The sequence below is a fragment of the Barbus barbus genome, assembly GCF_936440315.1.
Source record: "Barbus barbus genome assembly, chromosome: 44".
Taxonomy (NCBI): Eukaryota; Metazoa; Chordata; class Actinopteri; order Cypriniformes; family Cyprinidae; genus Barbus; species Barbus barbus.
Genome location: NC_136722.1, coordinates 16,558,174 through 16,577,760, shown reverse-complemented (window position 1 = coordinate 16,577,760; position 19,587 = coordinate 16,558,174). Strand labels below are relative to the sequence as shown.

The window sequence follows — 19,587 nt, the reverse complement described above, 5'->3', positions numbered from 1 at the left end:
CATTATTTTGCACATTGTGAAGGGTTTATATTAGAAAACATCGATAATAATAACATTAATAATAAACCTGAGATCAGTGTAATTTTTAAGAATGATTTTATTCACTATTCCACATGTGTTATTCACATGAAAAAGATGAATGAGGGAAGGGAGGAGAAAAGGGGATGATGATACTATTGTTGCGATTCTGACAGACCACTTCACATGACGAATGTTAGGTTATTATTCACACATGCATTTAGTGCAAATGTTGTAACAGAAAGTGCATAGCCGACAGCTCAAACAGCTCATTAACCCCACACACGAATTTCAGACAGCGTACAAGTACAGAACTGCAGAAACAGAATTCTGAGTACAAACCCACAGTTAAAAATAACAATTTGTTTAATATTTTAATCTTATTTACATATTTGAGATAATTAGGATATATTAATATGCACAATACTCAGTTGTCTGTATGGCACAATAATAATCATTTCAATGAATTTGGTTAATTTGCCGCGTAAAACAAGCATGTTAAATTTTACAGACTGCAACAAAATTACTAAAACAATAACTTTAATTTTTAACCTTCATTTTTCATCATTACCTCCAAAAGTCTTATGTGCAAACGAACTATGTTTGAGATGATGATGAAGATGCCCCTTGATTTTCATTTGAGTTACCCAGGAACTGTCCAGTGGCACCGACATATAATCTTGAACGCATCGGCCATTTCTAAAAGAAAAAGAGCGACAAATTGAAACATTTAGTCAACTGTTTTTAAAATATGAATTGCCATGCGTAAAGTGGATATTTTCAACTTAACCTTAAAGTCTCATATTCAAAACTTTTAAAACACAAATGTTTTGTAAATTAATTCAAATGTATAAAATCTCACAATATTTTCGGCTTTACAGTTCACTTTAAAATATAATTCGACTTACTTTCACAGGATGTAAGTAGCCATCTCCCTTAAGTGAGTTCAAAGCTTCAGTTTGTTTTGTGTTGTCCTCTTCCATCCCTTCTTCTTGTAAGGTTCTTGTTAAATGCGCTATGTATGTGGTTGCCAAAATCAAGACGTCGAGTTTGGAGAGCTTGGTGTCCGGTGGCACCGACGGCAGTGTTCTCTGTAGCTCGAGGAACGCATGTCTGAGCGTCTGGACGCGACTCCTTTCGCGCGCTGCGTTGGCTGCCGCGGGTCTCCCTCTGCCACCGAGGCCACTAGACGGGACCACCCTGGAGCGGGACAGGGCCTCTGCGCGCCGGCTGTCCGCCGAGAGCGTGTCAGGACTGGGGCTCGAGTTAGGGCTTGATGCGGGACTGTCATCCATAACTGTCACAGAACCAATGCCATCCATACGGATCGACCGTCTTCCAACCATTGAAATCACTTTTTAACCTGGTTAAAATAACATATTTTCAAAAACACACTTAACTAGATTTTATTCAAATATGTGAGAATAATATGTCAAAAACAGGTTTAAGCTGTAAGGCACTCATTAAAAACTTTAATAAAAACATTTTTCTTCAAGTGAGCCAGAAATCTCATGGCCAGTGAGTGAGTCATTCAATGTCAAAGAAATAAATATTAGACTAATAGACGCCCTCAGTGTTTATGTTTTTCATTAAATTATTTCAGCCGAGAACATGCAGTTTTAATATAACAATTTTAAGAAGAATTGTAGGTTACATTGTAGGTCATGAGAAGTTATTAAAATGTAAATAACATACCTGTATTATTGTTAAAAGTGCTGTCCTATAAAACACACATTATGGCATGAAAAACTCTAAAAATCGGCAAAAAAAAATCCTGTTTAAAATAATCCGTTTCTCGTTGCAAAAATATATATAACCAGTCGTTGTGCTGCGCGTGAAAGGTACCGAATATATGTGCGCGCACACGCACTGTCCTCACCTGAATGATTGCGTAAAGTCTCCTGAGCCTCTAATTTATCGGGGAACACAAAGACCTGACAAGTGTTTCACTCTGGTGCAATTAATCAAAAGCCTGTAAAATTCTGGCAACTCGAGCCGCTGTCCACTGTTTTCCCTTCGCATCGGTCGGTAGGAGGGCACCGTCCATTTTTTCGACGCCAGAGGCAGCATTTTCGGTCCACCCAGAGTTGCTTTGCAAACCACAACTTCTGAATATTATATGAAATGTTGTTTATTCAATAAATAAATCCCCATTTCCTCTTGATTGGCATTGTTTGGTGAAAAGCGGGTTGTGAGGCCCAAGCATTCTATTTTTAAGCTGCCAAGCTGATTCTATCAGATCATCTGCACGGTGCTCTTAACTCCTCTTTAACATTTTGAAAGGGATATTGATATTATAATTTTGAGCCGCAGACATCAGCTCCATTTCCTGGGACAAAGCCAATAAATAAACTCTAAACACTGCAATCAACTGGCATGCTTGAGGAAATTCTTGTGAGACTCCTAAATTAATCATTCTGTTTTCCGCAAACGGAGATGTGGGAGAATTAATGAATGGAATTATTCATAACATGTATATCTGAGACTGTTCTTAATAAACATTGTTTTTGTAAGGATGAAGTAACAGTATTGCCCCCAGGCCAATATACGAAGCAGAGCAAATGAGGTTAAGTAAGCTTCTCTGTCTAATTATTCTACATCTTTCAGAGGTTATACCCTGCTGTAGATATTAGTAGGCTATATATATATATATATATATATATATATATATATATATATATATATATATATGATATGCAGGAATTGTATTCATGCATTACCTTACTCAGCGTGTATGTCTAAATGTTATTATAAAATCAGTTTTATATTTCACATGAATACCGTTCCAGTCTAGAAGTGTCTTGATGTTGATAAGCTTGCTGGATAATGTGCAAGTTGAAATGAATCCTCAGTTAAAAAGAAAAAAAGGTATGAATCTAAATGATAAATGTGTAATTATAATGTAAACTATTTTTTTAAAACTTATTTTATTAGTAATTTCATGCTTTAAATTAGATAATTTCATTAGCTAATTTAAAGCATGATGCAGTGAAATTGGAGCGTTAATTTGTTGAAGCACTCCATACATTAACAGAGAAATATAATAAATATTTAAAAAATAAAAACATGAAAAATACCCAAAAACAATCAAAAAGTATGTTTGATGATGTGATTACCAAATAGCTAAAAAGCATAATCAAACCTAAAAAATAGAAAATTAAACTACATATGTAGTACAGTCTGCAATTTCAGACATTTTCAATGACATAAAATCTCATTTGAGATTTAGCTCTTACCTATAATGTAACTGGAAAAAATTAAATCTTTTCCATATTCTTTATTATATTGAATGAATAATATTACCTAATGTATATACCTTTACATCCTAAAGAATAAGGTACAAAACATGGTATTTAAAAATACTTTTCAACATCTTGCAAAGTAAATTTATTAAAAACAAACACACAGACAAATATTTAAGAAAAACAATTTCAGAATTTCAAACAGAATATGAAAATGCAAAATAGGCAGTGTAAAAGAGAGTGTATTCTCACACAATAGAAAAGCTGCTCAGAAATTCACATTTTATAAAAGTGTCAGAGCTTTACTGAATGTTTTCCAGAAAAGTCCTAACACACAGATGACAAGCTAAGTGTGTATGTGAGCGATTGACTTTTGAGTCAAATTTATAAAGCCAAAAGGACACTGATAAAAGGTGTTTAATCAGTAGTTTCAGATTTTCCGAGTCTCCCAGTCCTCACTGGAATATATATCCCTCTTGACCTGTGAACACACCAGAACAATCATGAATTAAATTAAATGAAATGCTGTAAATTACCACAAAAGTACCCCACAATATTTGTTGACTTTCATGCTTTTGTGTTTTGTACTAATAGTAATAAAAACAGCCTAGAACATAATAAAATGCTGGCACACATACTTTAAAACATACATCAGTAAATTATGACTAAAAATCCTGTTACTGGACCCCTATAATAACATAGTAAACAGCTAATTAGGGCTTTAAACAACTGTCATTCAGCATTATCATTCCTATTACTCACACATTAGTGCTCATGCTCATTGCAGTTTTTTCTTATAAGTACAGAAACATTCAGGTCATATTTATTGTAGTTACATCAACAAATAATTTCTGCATTTCAGAGGCACACTGGTAAATCAACTGAAATGATAACTATAGGATTAACATTTAGGATGTCAGACATCAAAAGGGTATGATTTGTGCTGTACAACTGTAGATGATGTCACATTCCACAGCGCAGCACAGAACTATGGTTAACCTCAAGCCAGTCTAAAGTAGAAAGCTGTTTATTTGCATGGGTGGGAAAAATAAGGCTCACACAACTTGACAAATAGCAGGCAATTATCCATCATGTCTGAAGGCAACATGCAACCTTACTTTGATAGCATTTATCTAATAATTTATTTCCTTTTTAAAATAAGATGAGTAGTAAGTATTTGATAAAAATAATAAAAAAATAGAATATAAAACTATACATCAAATTTTTCCTGCAGATTATGTAAAGAATTAGGGAGTCTTGTTAATAGCACGATAGACATTTTTGATTGTTCATACCTTCTCCCTCTGCTGTCTCCTTGTACTTGGTCTGTCCGAAATGTAATGCCAGGCTTCCCATATTCTGACGGCTTACTCAGAGAGCTGCTGCGGTCATGGGCAAAGGGTTGTTGGGGGCCCACACGAAAATCAGCTACAGCAAAACACGGGTTAGTCACACATTGTTATAGAACTGACACTGAGAAGGAATATGCAAGACTTAACCACATACTGATATAGACAATGGCAGAATGGAGAAATGTGTTAAAAGAAATAAAATCTTGTGGATACTGTAAATGACTGGAAAATTAGAAAACAAAATGAAAGTGTCACTGCAGTGCACTCAGCACAGAAATTTAGTAAATGAAATAACAGTGACGTTAGTGCATTATTTTTCATAGCATGTAAAGTCATATACTTCAATAATATATGTAACATTTATTTTGAGTCTCTTTAATTCATTAATGGAAATAATTGGAAATAACTGAGTTAAAAATGTAAAGAAAACTAAAAATTGCAGAAATTATTCATACTTGTAAGTGGATTTGAGATTTGTTCTTTGATGTCTTTTCCATCATCCAGTTTCTTCTTTGCGTCTTTTGAGGCTTTCCAGTTGATTAGAAACTGCCTAGACAGCTCATTTATTTGTTTTCCATCAAGATCCTCTAAATACCAAGAAAATCATACCGTTTCTGTGTATCATTTCACTAAATAATTATATAAAATTCATAAACACAGTACAAAAACAACTATTATTGAAATAACTGTAATTAAAATGCCAAATATCATTAAAATGTTATTAAAAATAATAAATAAAATATTAAAATAATTTATAAGAATAAAAAATTATTAAATTACATAATGAAGGACAAAAATGTCATTCAGAGTTATTCAGAAAGTCAGTTATTCTTTCAGCAAAATATAATAACATTTTAAAAGACTCCATACTAGGGCTGTCAAATCGATTAATCACATTCAAAATAAAAGTTTGTTTACATAATGTGTTTACACAATATTTATATATATATATATATATATATATATATATATATATAAATACACACATACACATATATTTAAGAATCTGCTAAATGACTAAATAATAATAATAATAATAATATATATATATATATATGCATGTGTGTGTATTTATATATACACACATACATTATGTAAACACAAACCTTTATTTTGGATGCGATTAATCGCAATTGATCGATTTGACAACCCTACTCATCACAAGTTAGCGATGCTATTTCTCACCTAGAATTTTGCAGGCAGTTATTAGTCTGTCCCTGTATTTAGGTTTGTGACACACAGGATTACTATTCAGATCCAGTAGCCGCAGTTGAGACCACTGGCAGAACACTGTCTCTAATTCCTGAAAGCATGAATAAAGGCATTACATTGTACTTTTAATAAGTATAAAATAAAATAATTAGTAGACACAATAAATGACTATCATATTTTTCAAAAAAGTTTTGCAGATTTAACAGAAGATGTGCATGGTTAAAAATTATCAGGGCATTATATTTAAGATTAAGAAGCCACGAGCAGTATAAAAAAAATAAATCAGAGGGTAAAAAGTATAAACAAGACATCAGCTTGTTTTAATAAATACTGTCACTTGGTCTGCGTGACTAACAAGTTCCCCTGGGCAGTAGTCCTCAAGCATGTTGCCTGCAGTGTATGTTTATCTAAGGACACATTAATCCAGGCTGGAAATATGAATACTCTCTGGACACGCTTTGATTGTTCATTGCCTTCCTGTCTCAACTAAAATGCTTCCACTTTTTAGTCCGCGTGCAATCAGCTCTAGTGGGACCCCAGCGAGCCGCGTACTCTCAGGCTTTGATAAATGATCGTGTCAGGTCTGTCACTCTGAGGGCTTGGCTGGGAACTGCCCAGTGCCAAATTGCCCTCCCATGTGCGGGAGTGCTGAATGCACTCCTGACTGGGCTCTTTCCAGCCCCACACTGGGTTAATGATGGCCAGTTATGAACCTGCATTTGACCAGCGCTTCGATCCCTATCTGCACTGTCTGGCCGTGCGCCACTAACAGCCTCTGCAGTACCCATTTGTCACTCGGCTGACTGCCTGTCATAATCTATTTTAAAAATCCATAATGTTTCCTCTGGAATTGGACCAAACTGTGTAAGGGAGGAATTGATCCTTTGGGTGCTGTCGTCGCTGAATCAATAGTGGCAAAGGGGTTGTATAAATTAAAGGAGATATCTGCTAAACATGAAAGCTTCCTCTGACACATGGATCACTATTATCGGTGGCAGGTGCTGAGAGGATTGTCTTTTGAGCTGTTGGACAAAGTTACTAAGCTGCTTTTCTACAGAGGCGTTCAGAAAGTGTTCCTTCACCATTTTTAGTCACTGAATGTGTGATATCAATAGGCTGGAAAATCCCTTTTCCAGAAAAGGTTACTTTTCAGCTTTAGTTTCACTAACTGTTTGGCTCAAATGGGTTTTTAATACAAGGCTGAAGTTATAAGGGGCACTCAGTGTATTTCAGAGGAAAATCAGTTCACTAAGGAAGGAGGAAAACTTGTGCTTGTTTAAATTGTCAGCAGAAGTTGTCCCTGAAGACCGGCCCGCTGATTTGTTGAATAATTCTGACCCTGTGCAAGACTGGAGACTGCTGGAAGGATTTGTAGGATTAGGTTTTGCGCTGCTCTGCCTCTATCATTTCACACTTCATAGGAACATACAACTTTGTCATGTCTAAACAGAACAGAAATTCTTTATAAGTATCTTTTTTATGAAAAAAAAAAATCATATTTACCTTTATGTCCTGTAGCTGGTTATCGGTAGCATAAAGACGGGTCAGTTTTCGGAGAGGGGCCAAGTCACATATTTCATCAATGTTATTTTTGCTGATATTTAGAATGCACAGAGTTTCCTAAAAGAATTCAATATTAATATAATTAATAATGCACTTTAAATTTAAAACCAGTCCCACTTCTGGTGAGCCGATGAAGATTTCCCTGTGTTCGTAAAAGGAGAGCATTTAGGAATCTTTTAGGAAAAAATTGGGTGCACTTACACTTGCAATTTCATTAATTATCAAAATAAACTAAATTCTCAACTTAAGAATAAACACTCCCTCCCTGTTGATCTGTCAGACAAGGAGGCAGCCACAGAGACCTCTTTTACCCTCATCACATTTTGCACAGAACTGCTTTGATAGACATCTTGGTCCACGAGTCCTACGTCTCTCATCTGATTCTGACAGAAAACTTACAGGACACAGTGCTATATCAATCTTAATATAAAGTGTACTAGATGGTAGATACCATGAAACACCCTCTGTAAGGCTTTTCACTGAGGTGAATGTTAAAGCAATGAGCTACTCACAGAGAGGCTAGAAATGGAACGGGGGTCAAAGACCAGCTTTTCTCCACGGGGTAGTTTCTGACCTTCCACATGCAGCTCCTTCAGGCTTTTCAGCTCATCTAATCCCTCCACCACAGTGATGCTGTTTCCTCCCAAGAACCTCAAATATAGAAACATTAGTAGTTAACGGTAACATTCGTGGCCTTTTGCTGTATGTATATTTTCAATGGAAAATATTAATGTCACAGTTCAAATTTCAATGCAAGCTGGAATTAATTAATTAATTAACATGCTTGTACTATCATATACTTACAGTTTGGAGAGCTTATATAGAGATGAGAGGTTCTCTATGCAAGAGATATTGTTATTTTGCATATATAAGTGTGTAAGGTTTGAGGCAAATCCCAAATTGCAGATTTGTGATATTTGGTTGTCATATAGATACAGGACCGTGAGGTTTCTGCACATTGATAGATCATCCTATAAGTTAAAAAGGGGGAAAATAATCAGTATACAAACTACTCAAAAGTTTGGAATCAATTTTTATTTTTGATGTTTTTAAAATAAGTCTCTTATGCTCACCAATGCTGCATTTATTTGATCAAAAATAGAGTAAAAGTGAAATATTATGATATATTATTACAATTTAAAATAACTGTTTTCTGTTTTAATACATTTTGAAATGTAATTTATTCCTGTGATGGCAAAGCTGAATTCTCAGCAGCCATTTCCCTAGTCTTCAGTGTCACATGATCATTTAGAAATCATTCTTATTCATTAGAAGTCCTTTGGAATTCATTCTTAATCAAATTCTTTTTATTATCAATGTTGAAAACAGTTGTGCTGCTTAATATTTTTGTGGAAACTGTGATACATTTTCAAGAGTCTTTGATGAATATAATTTTTTACCATAACTATTGATCAATTTAATGCATCTTTGCTGAATAAAAGCATTAAATTGTTTTAAAAAAAGAAAGAATTGTACTGTAATATTTTATGGAAACTAGAATATTAACTAGAATTTTAATGTTTGAACTAAAAACTTACAATGTCTTCTATACTTTTGTTTGAGAAGTTGAGATGGGTCAGTTTCTTCAGATACTGCTGGAGAGATTCGCTTCTGCAGGCTTTTGAGTAATTGCTTGATTTTGAGATCAGATGCACTGTTAGACGGACCATAATGACTCAGGATAGATTTCTCTTCTGCAGCACAGCATGTCAAGGGAAGAGGAAGATTTACGAGAAAGCACTTAAAACAATGCAAGAACATATAATCGTATACATTTTAAAGCACTGACCTCTAAATATGTTTCTATATAGATTTTAATCAGAATGTCTTTAAATGGGGTTTAAGGGTATAATTGATGGGGTGACCATTATTTCTTTGATGATATGTACTTTAAAGACAGCATGGTCAATTGACCCTTAAACCTTTGTCAAAATACATAATTTTTGAATAATGGGAACAAGGCCAAAGGTGAAATAGACATGAGACCTGACCTAAGATTATCATAAAGAGAGATCTCTTCTCCGAACAACAACAACAAAACCCCCCCAATATTCTTGATATATGTATTGTCTGTAAGCTTGACCCTGCACATCTGCAATTTATATAAAACCAGTAAAGCCAGACCAACAGTAACACCTTGCCAGAAAGACCTCCTTGGAAAGACCTTGGATGATATTTTACTCCATATGCTTTCTTTATTGTCTTGTCAACCACAGACACTGAACACTAGGACAGAAGTAAAGGGAATACATACATCAACACATGACAGCAGGTCGGTTTTACACTTGATCTCAGAGCAGCAGACTATGGGGAGAGCCTCTTAAAATCAATAACTTTCCGTGGTTATACTCCAGGGAACTGGATGGAGACAGCGGTTTGCCGATCATTATAATATATCGCATTATACTTAACAATATATTGAAAATTTACACTATACACAAGCAAAATAGGCTACTATTGGCAAACAATTATAACCGCTAACATAAAAGGCACCTATGAACAGCTGATACAGTAGAAATAAAATGAAACAGCACTGCATCTTACCTTAATCCACAAATGTTATACATTAACTGTCGTCAGCTATGAACGCAAATTGTTTAGCTGCTGTAAAGTCTTTCTTTTGTCTCGGCTTTGTTTAGTAAGTGAGAGCTGATGTTGCCATGGCGACGAGACGCGAGCTCAAGGTCAGCTGGCACGCGCCAGAGTTGTTTAGAAGCGCAGTTCAAAATGCGTCGTGAAGCATTCTCAACACAAATGGTAAAAAAGGTTTTTGATTGTTTTAAATTCTGTGTGAATTTTAGATGTGAAAGAATGTTTTTACTGATGTTAAAAGTAATTTGTTCTACTACTAAAAGCGTTAGTAGCCCAATTAATTCAAGCTAGCGCAGATGTTTGTTACCAATAATGTAAGGACAATTAAAGTTTAAAATTAATTAAAGGAATTACACAAATCAACGACTGAAGTCTGTTTTTTTTTAAAGAATCTGCTAGAGACAGAGTAGCCAAAATATATATTTTAAAAATATTCTTATTATTTTAATAATAATAATAACTTAATTTGATAAATTAATTTATTATTTTTTTAATTTAAAGGAATAGTTCATGCAAAAAATAAAATTTTCTAAAAATGTATTTGTTCTCAGGCCACCGAATTTGTGGATTTTGGCCTGAAGTTGTAGCAAGAGAGCGTTTTTGCTCTTGTGATGACGACCAGGGTTTTATTCCATATGAGGATTAAATTAAATTCAGCCAAAAATTGTATTCACCATCAGGCCATCCAAAATGTGGATGAGCTTTTTTCTTAATCAGAACAGATTTGGAGAAATTTAGCATTACAGTACTTGCTCACCAATGGATCCTCTGCAGTGAATGGGTGCTGTCAGAATTAAATGAGAATGAGAGAATGAATGAGAATGTGCTTTATTGCCAGGCATGTTTACACATACAAGGAATTTGTTATAGTGACAGAATATTTATATTTATATAGAATATTTAAAGTCCAAACAGCTGATAAAAACATTACAATAATCCACATGACATCCAGTCCATCAATTAACATTTTGTGGAAAGCTACATGTTTTTAACAAATAAATCCATCTGTTTTTTTTTTTTTTTGCTTTGATTAGGACAGGACAGTAAGTAGACAGGAAGCGAAGTGGGAGAGAGAAAGAGGGGGTCGTAATCGGGAAGGTCCGCGAGCCAGGACTCGAACTCGGGATGCCCGAAGCGCAATGGCGTTATATGTCGGTGCACTACCCACAAGATTATTGGCTCTGACTTAAAAAATTATAAAATTAAGAGATTAAATTACACATATAAAACTACAGTGTGCAGAGGAATGAAGAGAGAAAGACAATTGTTGGAAAAGAAAAACTAAGTTTATACCAAAACTTCGGGCCACCCTTTGGGGGAAGTCGTGGCCTAATGGTTAGAGAGTCGGACTCGTAATCGAAAGGTTGCGGGTTCGAGTCCCTGGCCGGCAGGAATTGTAGGTGGGGGGAGTGAATGTACAGCGCTCTCTCCACCCTCAATACCACGACTGAGGTGCCCTTGAGCAAGGCACCGAACCCCCAATTGCTCCCCGGGCGCCGCAGCATGGCTGCCCACTGCTCCGGGTGTGTGTTCACGGTGTGTGTGTGTGTGCATTTGTTCACTACTCACTGCTGTGTGTGTGCACTTGGATGGGTTAAACGCAGAGCACCAATTTCGAGTATGGGTCACCATACTTGACAATACGTCACGACTTTACTTTACCGACTTTACTTTACTTTACTTTACTTGAGGCTTAAAGTAGACAAGACCCTTATGCATTTACATGTTGAAATCAGAAACCATGTTTATCAACTTCAGTTGGTAGAACAACGCATTTTCCTAAATTTGCAAGCTCAAACTGCTGCCCCTAATAATGCATATCAGTTCTAGAGAAGTGCAGTGGGCTTCGGTGGACTGAGTCACTGCGGTGACCCGTGTATTGTTACGGTGGAGGAATGTTGCTTCCTGAGACTGAGTGTGACTTGTCTCCATTTATGTATGCACCATACTTGACAGAAAGGAAATGTTGCTTTGGTTGGTTTAGGGACACAGAGGGAGAGTTTTGCCCTTCTCAGACTCTCCTCTGGGGCATTGAACACGTTCACCTCCTCACTACTATGAGATTATTATTATATGGTCCAAAGAAAACATCAGTGCTACCAAATATCTTGAAGTCATTGGTCCCGAAGGCTAGTTTAACATTAGCCTTGTGATCAATAGCCACTGCTCATTATTTGTGTTCATCATTCAGATATATTCTCTTAATCACATCTATCGTAGTTCATAATACTTATTTTAAAACATTTTCTCTGGGTTCAGCAAATTAAGTGGAATTCCAAGTAATTTTAGAAGACTCTTGCTAATAGAAAACATACCTTAAAATTGAGTTAATGGATTTCGTTGATGTTAGTTCACTCATGGAAAACACAATATAGGCTTGTATCTCATCTCATTGTTAATCTTCTGCTTTTTCTTCTTTACTGTATCAAAAAATGCTCATCTGGTGATGATTATAAGCTTCATTTGTAATTCCAATGGGTAAAATACAGAACATATGCATAGGATTTTTTATGACTATGATTTTAAAGGAATGGTTTATGCAAAAATGAAAACGTTCTAAAAATGCACTCGCTCTCAGGACATCAAATTGGTGGATTTTGGCCTGAAGTTGTTGCGAGAGTGTTTTTGCTTGTGATGACAACCAGTTTTATTCCATAGAGGATTAAATTAAAGGAATAGTTCAGACAGAAATTTAGCATAACATCACTTGTTCACCAATGAATCCTCTGCAGTGAATGGGCGCCGTCAGAATTAAAGTCCAAACAGCTGATAAAAACATCACAAGAATCCACATGACTCCAGTCCATCAATTTGTAGAAATATGCATATTTTTTACAAACAAATCCATGAAGACTTTTAAACCGTTTCTTCTTTCCATAATACATTAGTTTTTAGACTGGAGTGGATTACTTGTGGGTTATTGTGATGTTTTTATCAGCTGTTTGAACTCTCATTCTGACGGCACCCATTCACTGTAGATGTCTGCCACTGTAGTGATGTTATGCTAAATTTCTCCAAATCCGTTTCTTATTAACAAACAAACTACATTTTGGATGGCCTGATGATGAATACCTTTTCAATAAATAATTTTTTTTGGCTGAACTATTCCTTTAATTAATTCAATACTAATAAAACATTGGACGTCATCACAAGAGCAAAAAAAACACACTCTCGCTACAACTTCACAACTACAAATCCACAAATTGCACAGTGCATAATTGAACAGACTCTGATGCTTTCCGGAACATAACAGCAAATCTTAAAATTAGCATAATGATGTGGGGTAAAAAAACGTGCATGAATATGAAGTCAGCACTGTTGTCTGTAAGAAAATGCAGGCACGAAACCACACGGGCGTTGAGTGTCTGCAGCGATAAAGAGCAGACACGCAGGGCTGAATAGACTCCACTGTATCGAGCTCCTGTTTCTGTGATGCATCAGTGACAGGCCACAGCGGAACGCTCAGAATACTGAAGGATTGTGTACAACGCAGAGACAATCTGCACAGGGTCGTCCTGACAGATGCGCTGCGGCCATGCCAAGCGGTGTTTATCTTTGGGCCGTTGAGTTTGTTATTCCATTATGTAATGCTATGACTGGCAAATATGAAAATTACCTCTTGTGGAGCACTGTGGTTTTTGTTAAATATAATATTGAATACTGCTGTTACAGCTCCGGACACAAGCTGTGGGAAATGGGAATGGTGCAGTACCGTGTTACACACTGTGAACCCAGAGGAGAATATATTTCAAATGTCTAAGCACTAAGGAAAACTCATTTGTCTTGATCTAAAGGACAGCTTTGACGATGAGCTGGGCGAGTTATAATTTCAGACGAGACTTTAGCAATCATTTTTAAAATATATCATATTGTGTAATATATTCATATTAAGTAAATTGAGATGAAGCAAAAAAACACCTAATGTCTGTCAACGAATCAACCCGAACAGCATTTATTTCTTTGTTTAAACAAATGATAAATGACGCAAACATTCCTACAGGAGAATTCCTTTGAATCTTTCAAAGCAGAATCGTAACAAAAGAACATATAACTAAGCAAACACTGCATGTGAAGTCATCTAACTTCAGTTCTTTCCAAGTTTAATTGGAAGATGTGTTCACTTGATTGAAGAGTTTATCTTTGATAACCTGGGACATCAAACCATGAATTGCTTCAATGGTTGTCTTGCAGCTGAAAAGCAAAGAAAGATGTTTGATCATGTTTTTATCAAAAAATGTAATTAGTTGCAATACAGAGTACAAGTCAAAAAGTGGGGTCCCTTGCACCTAAACAGACACTTAAGTCACCTATGAGCTCACATAAAAAAAATATAAATAAATGTTAACTAAAATATATAGATAAATAAATAAAGTAAATAAATAATCTTTTAAACAAAAAGAGAAAATAATAAATGGGAAGTCAGTATTCTATTCTCAACCCCAATCAATGAATGAATCAATCAAATAAACAAAATAAATACATAAATAAATCATCTTTTATAAAAGAAAAATAATGATGGAAAAAGCAAAAAAGTCATATATTTTTATCCAGTTTTATACATTTTATTATATATTTATTCCAAAATACAAAAACTTTTTAAAAATCTTATTCAAGTAAAAAAGGAAAGCACATATGACCTCACAAAATAAATATAAATAAGTGTGAAATCAATATTCTATTCTCAAAACTCAAATGATACAAATGTACCCTCCTCCCCATGAATATGTTTTTTTTGGGAAAAGCAAAAAAAACATTGTTTTACATTTTTTACTGTAGTTTTATGCACTTAATTTTTTTTTTGACAAATGTCTTAAAAATAACATCTTTAACATTTTTCTTTAATTAAAAAACTAAATCAACCTGGAAAGCTTTATTTATAGCTAAATGTGATTGTCTATAAAGCACTCTGAATTTTTAGTGTGCATGACATTTGGAAATAAATAAACTGGCCTTGGCTTGTTTGTTTATTTTCACTTATCATAACTGACAAAATATTATGAAAGGAAAAATTTTATTCTGGATTGATAGGGATTGTATTACCTGTCACGTGTTGCCTTAGCAAGTTTGTCCTCAGATTTCCTATCATGTGTATCTAAGCCCAACATGAAACTGCCTCGTCCCAGCTGAGCTTCTGCCTGCTCGATCTTCTCAGACAAGTCAAACACCTGTCCAGTGGTGTAATCTGCATTCTGAAGGAACAAGAGCCATTAACACCACCGTTCCACTTGCTATAGGTTAATGCACAATTTCAGAACAATACTTAAACCTTGTTTGTTGAATTGTTTGCTCAAGCCTCCTGAATGAGGTCTCAAACGTTTGCAGAAGGTGAGATTCTACACTGCCTAGATGAGAATTCATAATAAAGACAGACTCAGTGACTTAAGGTCTCGGTCTGTGGTGACAACGGAATCACTGACAACACTTCTTCCTTGGCGAAGCAAGTTGCTTTTGACAAGTAGTCAATTTATCTCTAACACAGAGCTCTGAGACTGCTGTTTCGATAGTCTATAGCCCATTGAATGTGTTAAACAAAGCTCATGACAGAATGTCATAGTCAACAATGACAAACTTTCAAAACATATAGGTAGGGAAACAAAAGCAGCATCTACAAATATTAATCATGCGCACAAGTTGTCAACAAACCCCTGTCATATTATTAATCTCCTGCACATAAAATACTTGTACCCTTCAGAATGATAAAGATAACAATTATGTTAATATTTTAATATGCACAAAAGAGAAGATATAGAGATGACAATACAATGACAAACAGATGAATACGGATAAAAAAAATAAGGTTATACACTTTTAATAGCTCTAGTTAATGTTATTGCATTGGACTAAAATGCACTGATTTTGCTCATTCAGGGTTTAAAAACTTGATAACATTTTTTTGCATAATATTTAGCTAATTTCCCCCCACATTGTTACACTTGTGGTGTCCCCAGTCAAAAATGACAGGCCTATATAAAATTGCTTATAAATATTTCATTATGGTATATTATGACCAAATATTGAATTCAATCTTTATATCAACTTATTTTCTATTGCTTGAAACAGTTTTGAATTTCGTTTTTGGAACTGACTGATTGTAGGTTTCCTTGATCTTGAAGCGTCTAGAATGAGTGAATAATGCCAGAAAAATCCATAAATAATGCTTTTTTCACTCAAAAACTGTTTTCAATCAATTTTTTAAAAGTGCAAATATTGCACGTAGTCTCTCAATTAATGTAAGAACATGAACCCTGAATGCAGTATAATTATAAAACAATTAGTAAAGTATTTTTATATGAGTATAGCACAGAAAATGCCTAAGCTCAGCTCAATGAAGCCTATGATTAGTCAGTTCTGAAAAATAAATAAAAAACCTGTGCTAACTGCATAAGGAGAGATTTACAAGAACATTTTTTTAAAGGTCGGTCATTTTTGTCCGGGAACAACAAATTAGGTGAAAGTATTTTCAGTACAGCACAAGGGTTAAATAAATCTAAAATTACTGAAGATTTCTGCACATATTGCTATATGAAATACAATAATATCATGCCAATAAAAGAAGGTACTTACTGTCAGAAGGCTGGAGGAGCTCAAAGTGTTGACCCAATACTTATTCCACAACAGCTCTAGGAGTTTGCGGTCCAGGGAAGACTTAAAATAAGACACTTCTAAAGCATAGTACCTAAAATCACAAAACAGTTTATGGTAAATTTCCAATATTTTCAAGCGATGTCAATAAAGTTTCCAAGTATAAATATGTGCGTAAAAAAAGCTTACTGTTTGCAGTGCACTCCAAAGTCCTCAATCTTGTTAAGTGGAATCGTTTGGTATTCAGATGGACCCTCATCTGGAGGCTTGTAACCCTAATGTTAAAATTTTAATATGTGATGAAAAATCTGATTAAACTCATATAAATGAATAGACACATAAATTTGAAATACTAGACGGTTACAAAAAACATTTTACAAAAAAAATGTTCCTACCTTCGGATATGTCCTGAACGCTCCAAGATTGACCTTCCCTGCGGATATAGTCCTTGTGGGATCAATCTGAGGAGGATGAAAAATTACAAGGACAGTCAAATATAACAAATAAAAACACTGAGCTGCCAGTTTAGCAAGTGAAAGTTATGAGCACCAGCTCGCTATTTGCCCTCAGCACAAAATAAGCAATAGCAGCGAAGGGTAAACTGTATGATGTATTCCGTTACAAAGCCAACAGCCATTAATCAGACACCACTACAAATGTCACCAAACTCATTTGTATTTTGGGGGTCAATTATGGATCACTGATATTACTGAATTTAAACTGATACTTCAACAATTTCGTAGCTGAGCTATTTTTCCCCTCTGTCTTTAGAGATTGATGGTAATGGGGTTTATAGAGGGCTTTGCAAAATCAGCCCTAATGCAAAATAAGCAACCAGTTTAACATTTTCAACAGCTCTTACCACTACTGCGACGAAGGGCTCTTGAAACTGCTGGTTAAGCATCTGAGTGCTGACATCTATGCCTGAAAGCCAGCAGCCGTATCCAGGATGACTGTGGTACCATCCAATGGCATTCTCCAACCGCCCCACCTAAATCAATTCAGAAATGATGAGCCTCAGAATTACTAATATATCATCATATCTGATCATGACATTCATGGGGAGTTAATGCATAATTTGTCTATGAATGTATAAAGTGTATATTTTAGTTCATGTGACTGTTCACTATTTACTTTTAAATGACCTTTGCCTTCATTTATCCATTTTAAATGGTCTTTATATGTGATAAATACATTTTTAAGTGCAAATGTTCCATGTAGTCTATCAATTAATATTACATTATGAAAACTGAATGCATAATAATTCTAAAAGTATTAGTAAAATATTTTTAGATGAATATAGCATATCACACCAAGATGCAGCATACACAATATTTGTTTTAGTTCCTATGACTGTTTACCGCTTACTTTACTAATAATACTAATATTTTTACCATTTTTAAATCACCTTTTGCCTTCAATAATGAATTTTAAATGGACTTGTTAAGTGAAAAATATCTTTAAAGTATCTGTCATTTAACATTAGATCTTAAAAACTTAATGTGTAGTAATTATAGAAATATTAGAAAAATATTTTTTTGATGAGTATAGCATATAACACAAAGACGCAGCATACATAATTTGTGTATATTTTAATTTCTGTGACTAGTCACCATTTATTAATACTTTTAAATCATATTTGCGCTTTTATTGATTTATTTTCAATGGTACTGTGATGTGATAGATAAGTGCATATTCCATGTAGTCTATCAATTAACATTAGATTATGCATATTAATTATAAATTAATTAGTCAGATATTTTTAGATGAGTACAGCATATCATATACATAATACATGTATATTTTAGTGGCATACTGCACTGCAGAAAAACTCAAGATTCAGCATATGCAATGTACCTGCTGTATAAGCAGTGGATATTAACATATTTAAAAACAGTGTGGGTTTGTTCTTATTATTTACCTAATATGAATTTTAGACAATGCATTTGGGTTAGTGTACCTGTTTAGCATTCTCTATATAGGCAGCCATGTATTCATAGGCTGCAGCCTGAGCATTAACTCGCGTTTCAGTGCCCTCCACGGGTAGAGCAAAACTGTCCATGATGTTCATGGTCTCTCCATCCACCTTCCCCAGCATTAGTCCCATCACCTCTAGGTTTCCTCCAGATCGGGCATGCATCACCATCTTCAACAGTGCCAAAGCTGATATCTTGCAGTATTTAAAATAATGATGGCTGTAAACAACAAAAGCAGCATGGAGAACTGTTATCAGGCCTCTTGAAGAGGAATGAATTCCTATGGTGTGGTAAACTCACTCTTTAGTCCACGGTTTGGCTGCCAGAATCTCTTGTTGTTGTTTTTTATCATACTTGTATATTTCATCAATACTTTGAACTTCCTGCATGCTGTTTGACAGCTCCCATGTTTTCATCGCTATGTTACTGCCAGCCATAGCTAGAGTCGGGTTTTACGTCCGGATTAACTATAACGAAGTATGTTCAATACTACTTGCAATTTACGGGGTTTAAAACGCTAGATAATATCGCAAAGGGCTTAGTTGATCAAAATTTTTAAACGCAGCATTTAGCAATCATTCACAAAGCTCCTCTGTATCCCTTTACTGAGCAACTCTCAGACCTGAGTGAAGCTAGCGACCAAACGCGTGAACTGAAGAATTATATTAGTGTCAAAATAAAAGTCTCAAAGTAATTCGACCGTACTTAATGTTGTTAAATTCGCTTTTCTCTGCTTATTAATGTTTCCTTTTATTCATCAATTAATTGTTTAATTTTTAAATCATAGTTTTTTTTGTTTCTTTATCTTTATGTTTACCTTAAGTTTAAGTTGCTTTTATTTTTTCTCTGTCGTTTAGTGTTCTCCTGAAGGTGTTTGTACAGTATCATTTCTGCCTTTTGAATTAATTCTTTATTTGTTTGTTTATTTATCATTTTAATCTAAAAAACACGACCGTATAGACTAGCATTTAATGTACTATTTTTAGACTACTATTTACTATTATGGGACAAATAAAATATGCAATGTGAAGAAAAAAGGCCAAAATGAGT

At 34.7% G+C, this 19,587-nt stretch overlaps 3 protein-coding genes across 4 annotated transcripts; all 3 read right to left on the bottom strand.

Annotated features, from left to right (window-relative positions):
* Window positions 1-615: 615 nt before the first annotated feature.
* LOC306863459 (transcription factor 24-like) lies at window positions 616-1,364 on the bottom strand (the record flags this gene model as incomplete). The annotated part of the gene is made up of 2 exons (XM_079406802.1): window positions 616-717; window positions 927-1,364. 2 exons carry the CDS (start codon window positions 1,362-1,364, stop codon window positions 616-618), a joined length of 540 nt encoding a protein of 179 aa, XP_079262928.1.
* Window positions 1,365-2,935: 1,571 nt separating this feature from the next.
* ppp1r42 (protein phosphatase 1, regulatory subunit 42) lies at window positions 2,936-10,068 on the bottom strand. Of its 2 annotated transcripts, none has more exons than XM_079406798.1 (10): window positions 9,932-10,068; window positions 9,524-9,613; window positions 8,926-9,081; window positions 8,192-8,358; window positions 7,900-8,038; window positions 7,328-7,444; window positions 5,798-5,915; window positions 5,068-5,199; window positions 4,556-4,688; window positions 2,936-3,741 (listed from the first exon to the last, which is right to left on the bottom strand). In XM_079406798.1, the coding sequence occupies exons 3-10, from the start codon at window positions 9,055-9,057 to the stop codon at window positions 3,678-3,680; spliced, it is 1,002 nt and encodes a 333-aa protein (XP_079262924.1). In that variant the 5' UTR covers window positions 9,058-9,081; window positions 9,524-9,613; window positions 9,932-10,068; the 3' UTR covers window positions 2,936-3,677. The 2 variants fall into 2 exon arrangements, with proteins under 2 accessions (XP_079262924.1, XP_079262925.1); XM_079406799.1 differs by lacking the exon at window positions 9,524-9,613 and adding an exon at window positions 9,642-9,745 and having other exon boundaries at window positions 9,932-10,038.
* Window positions 10,069-13,074: 3,006 nt separating this feature from the next.
* LOC306863455 (COP9 signalosome complex subunit 5) lies at window positions 13,075-19,207 on the bottom strand. Its single transcript, XM_079406797.1, has 8 exons — window positions 18,838-19,207; window positions 18,522-18,756; window positions 17,424-17,552; window positions 16,957-17,022; window positions 16,751-16,836; window positions 16,544-16,655; window positions 15,020-15,168; window positions 13,075-14,170 (listed from the first exon to the last, which is right to left on the bottom strand). The coding sequence occupies exons 1-8, from the start codon at window positions 18,972-18,974 to the stop codon at window positions 14,080-14,082; spliced, it is 1,005 nt and encodes a 334-aa protein (XP_079262923.1). The 5' UTR covers window positions 18,975-19,207; the 3' UTR covers window positions 13,075-14,079.
* Window positions 19,208-19,587: the final 380 nt, after the last annotated feature.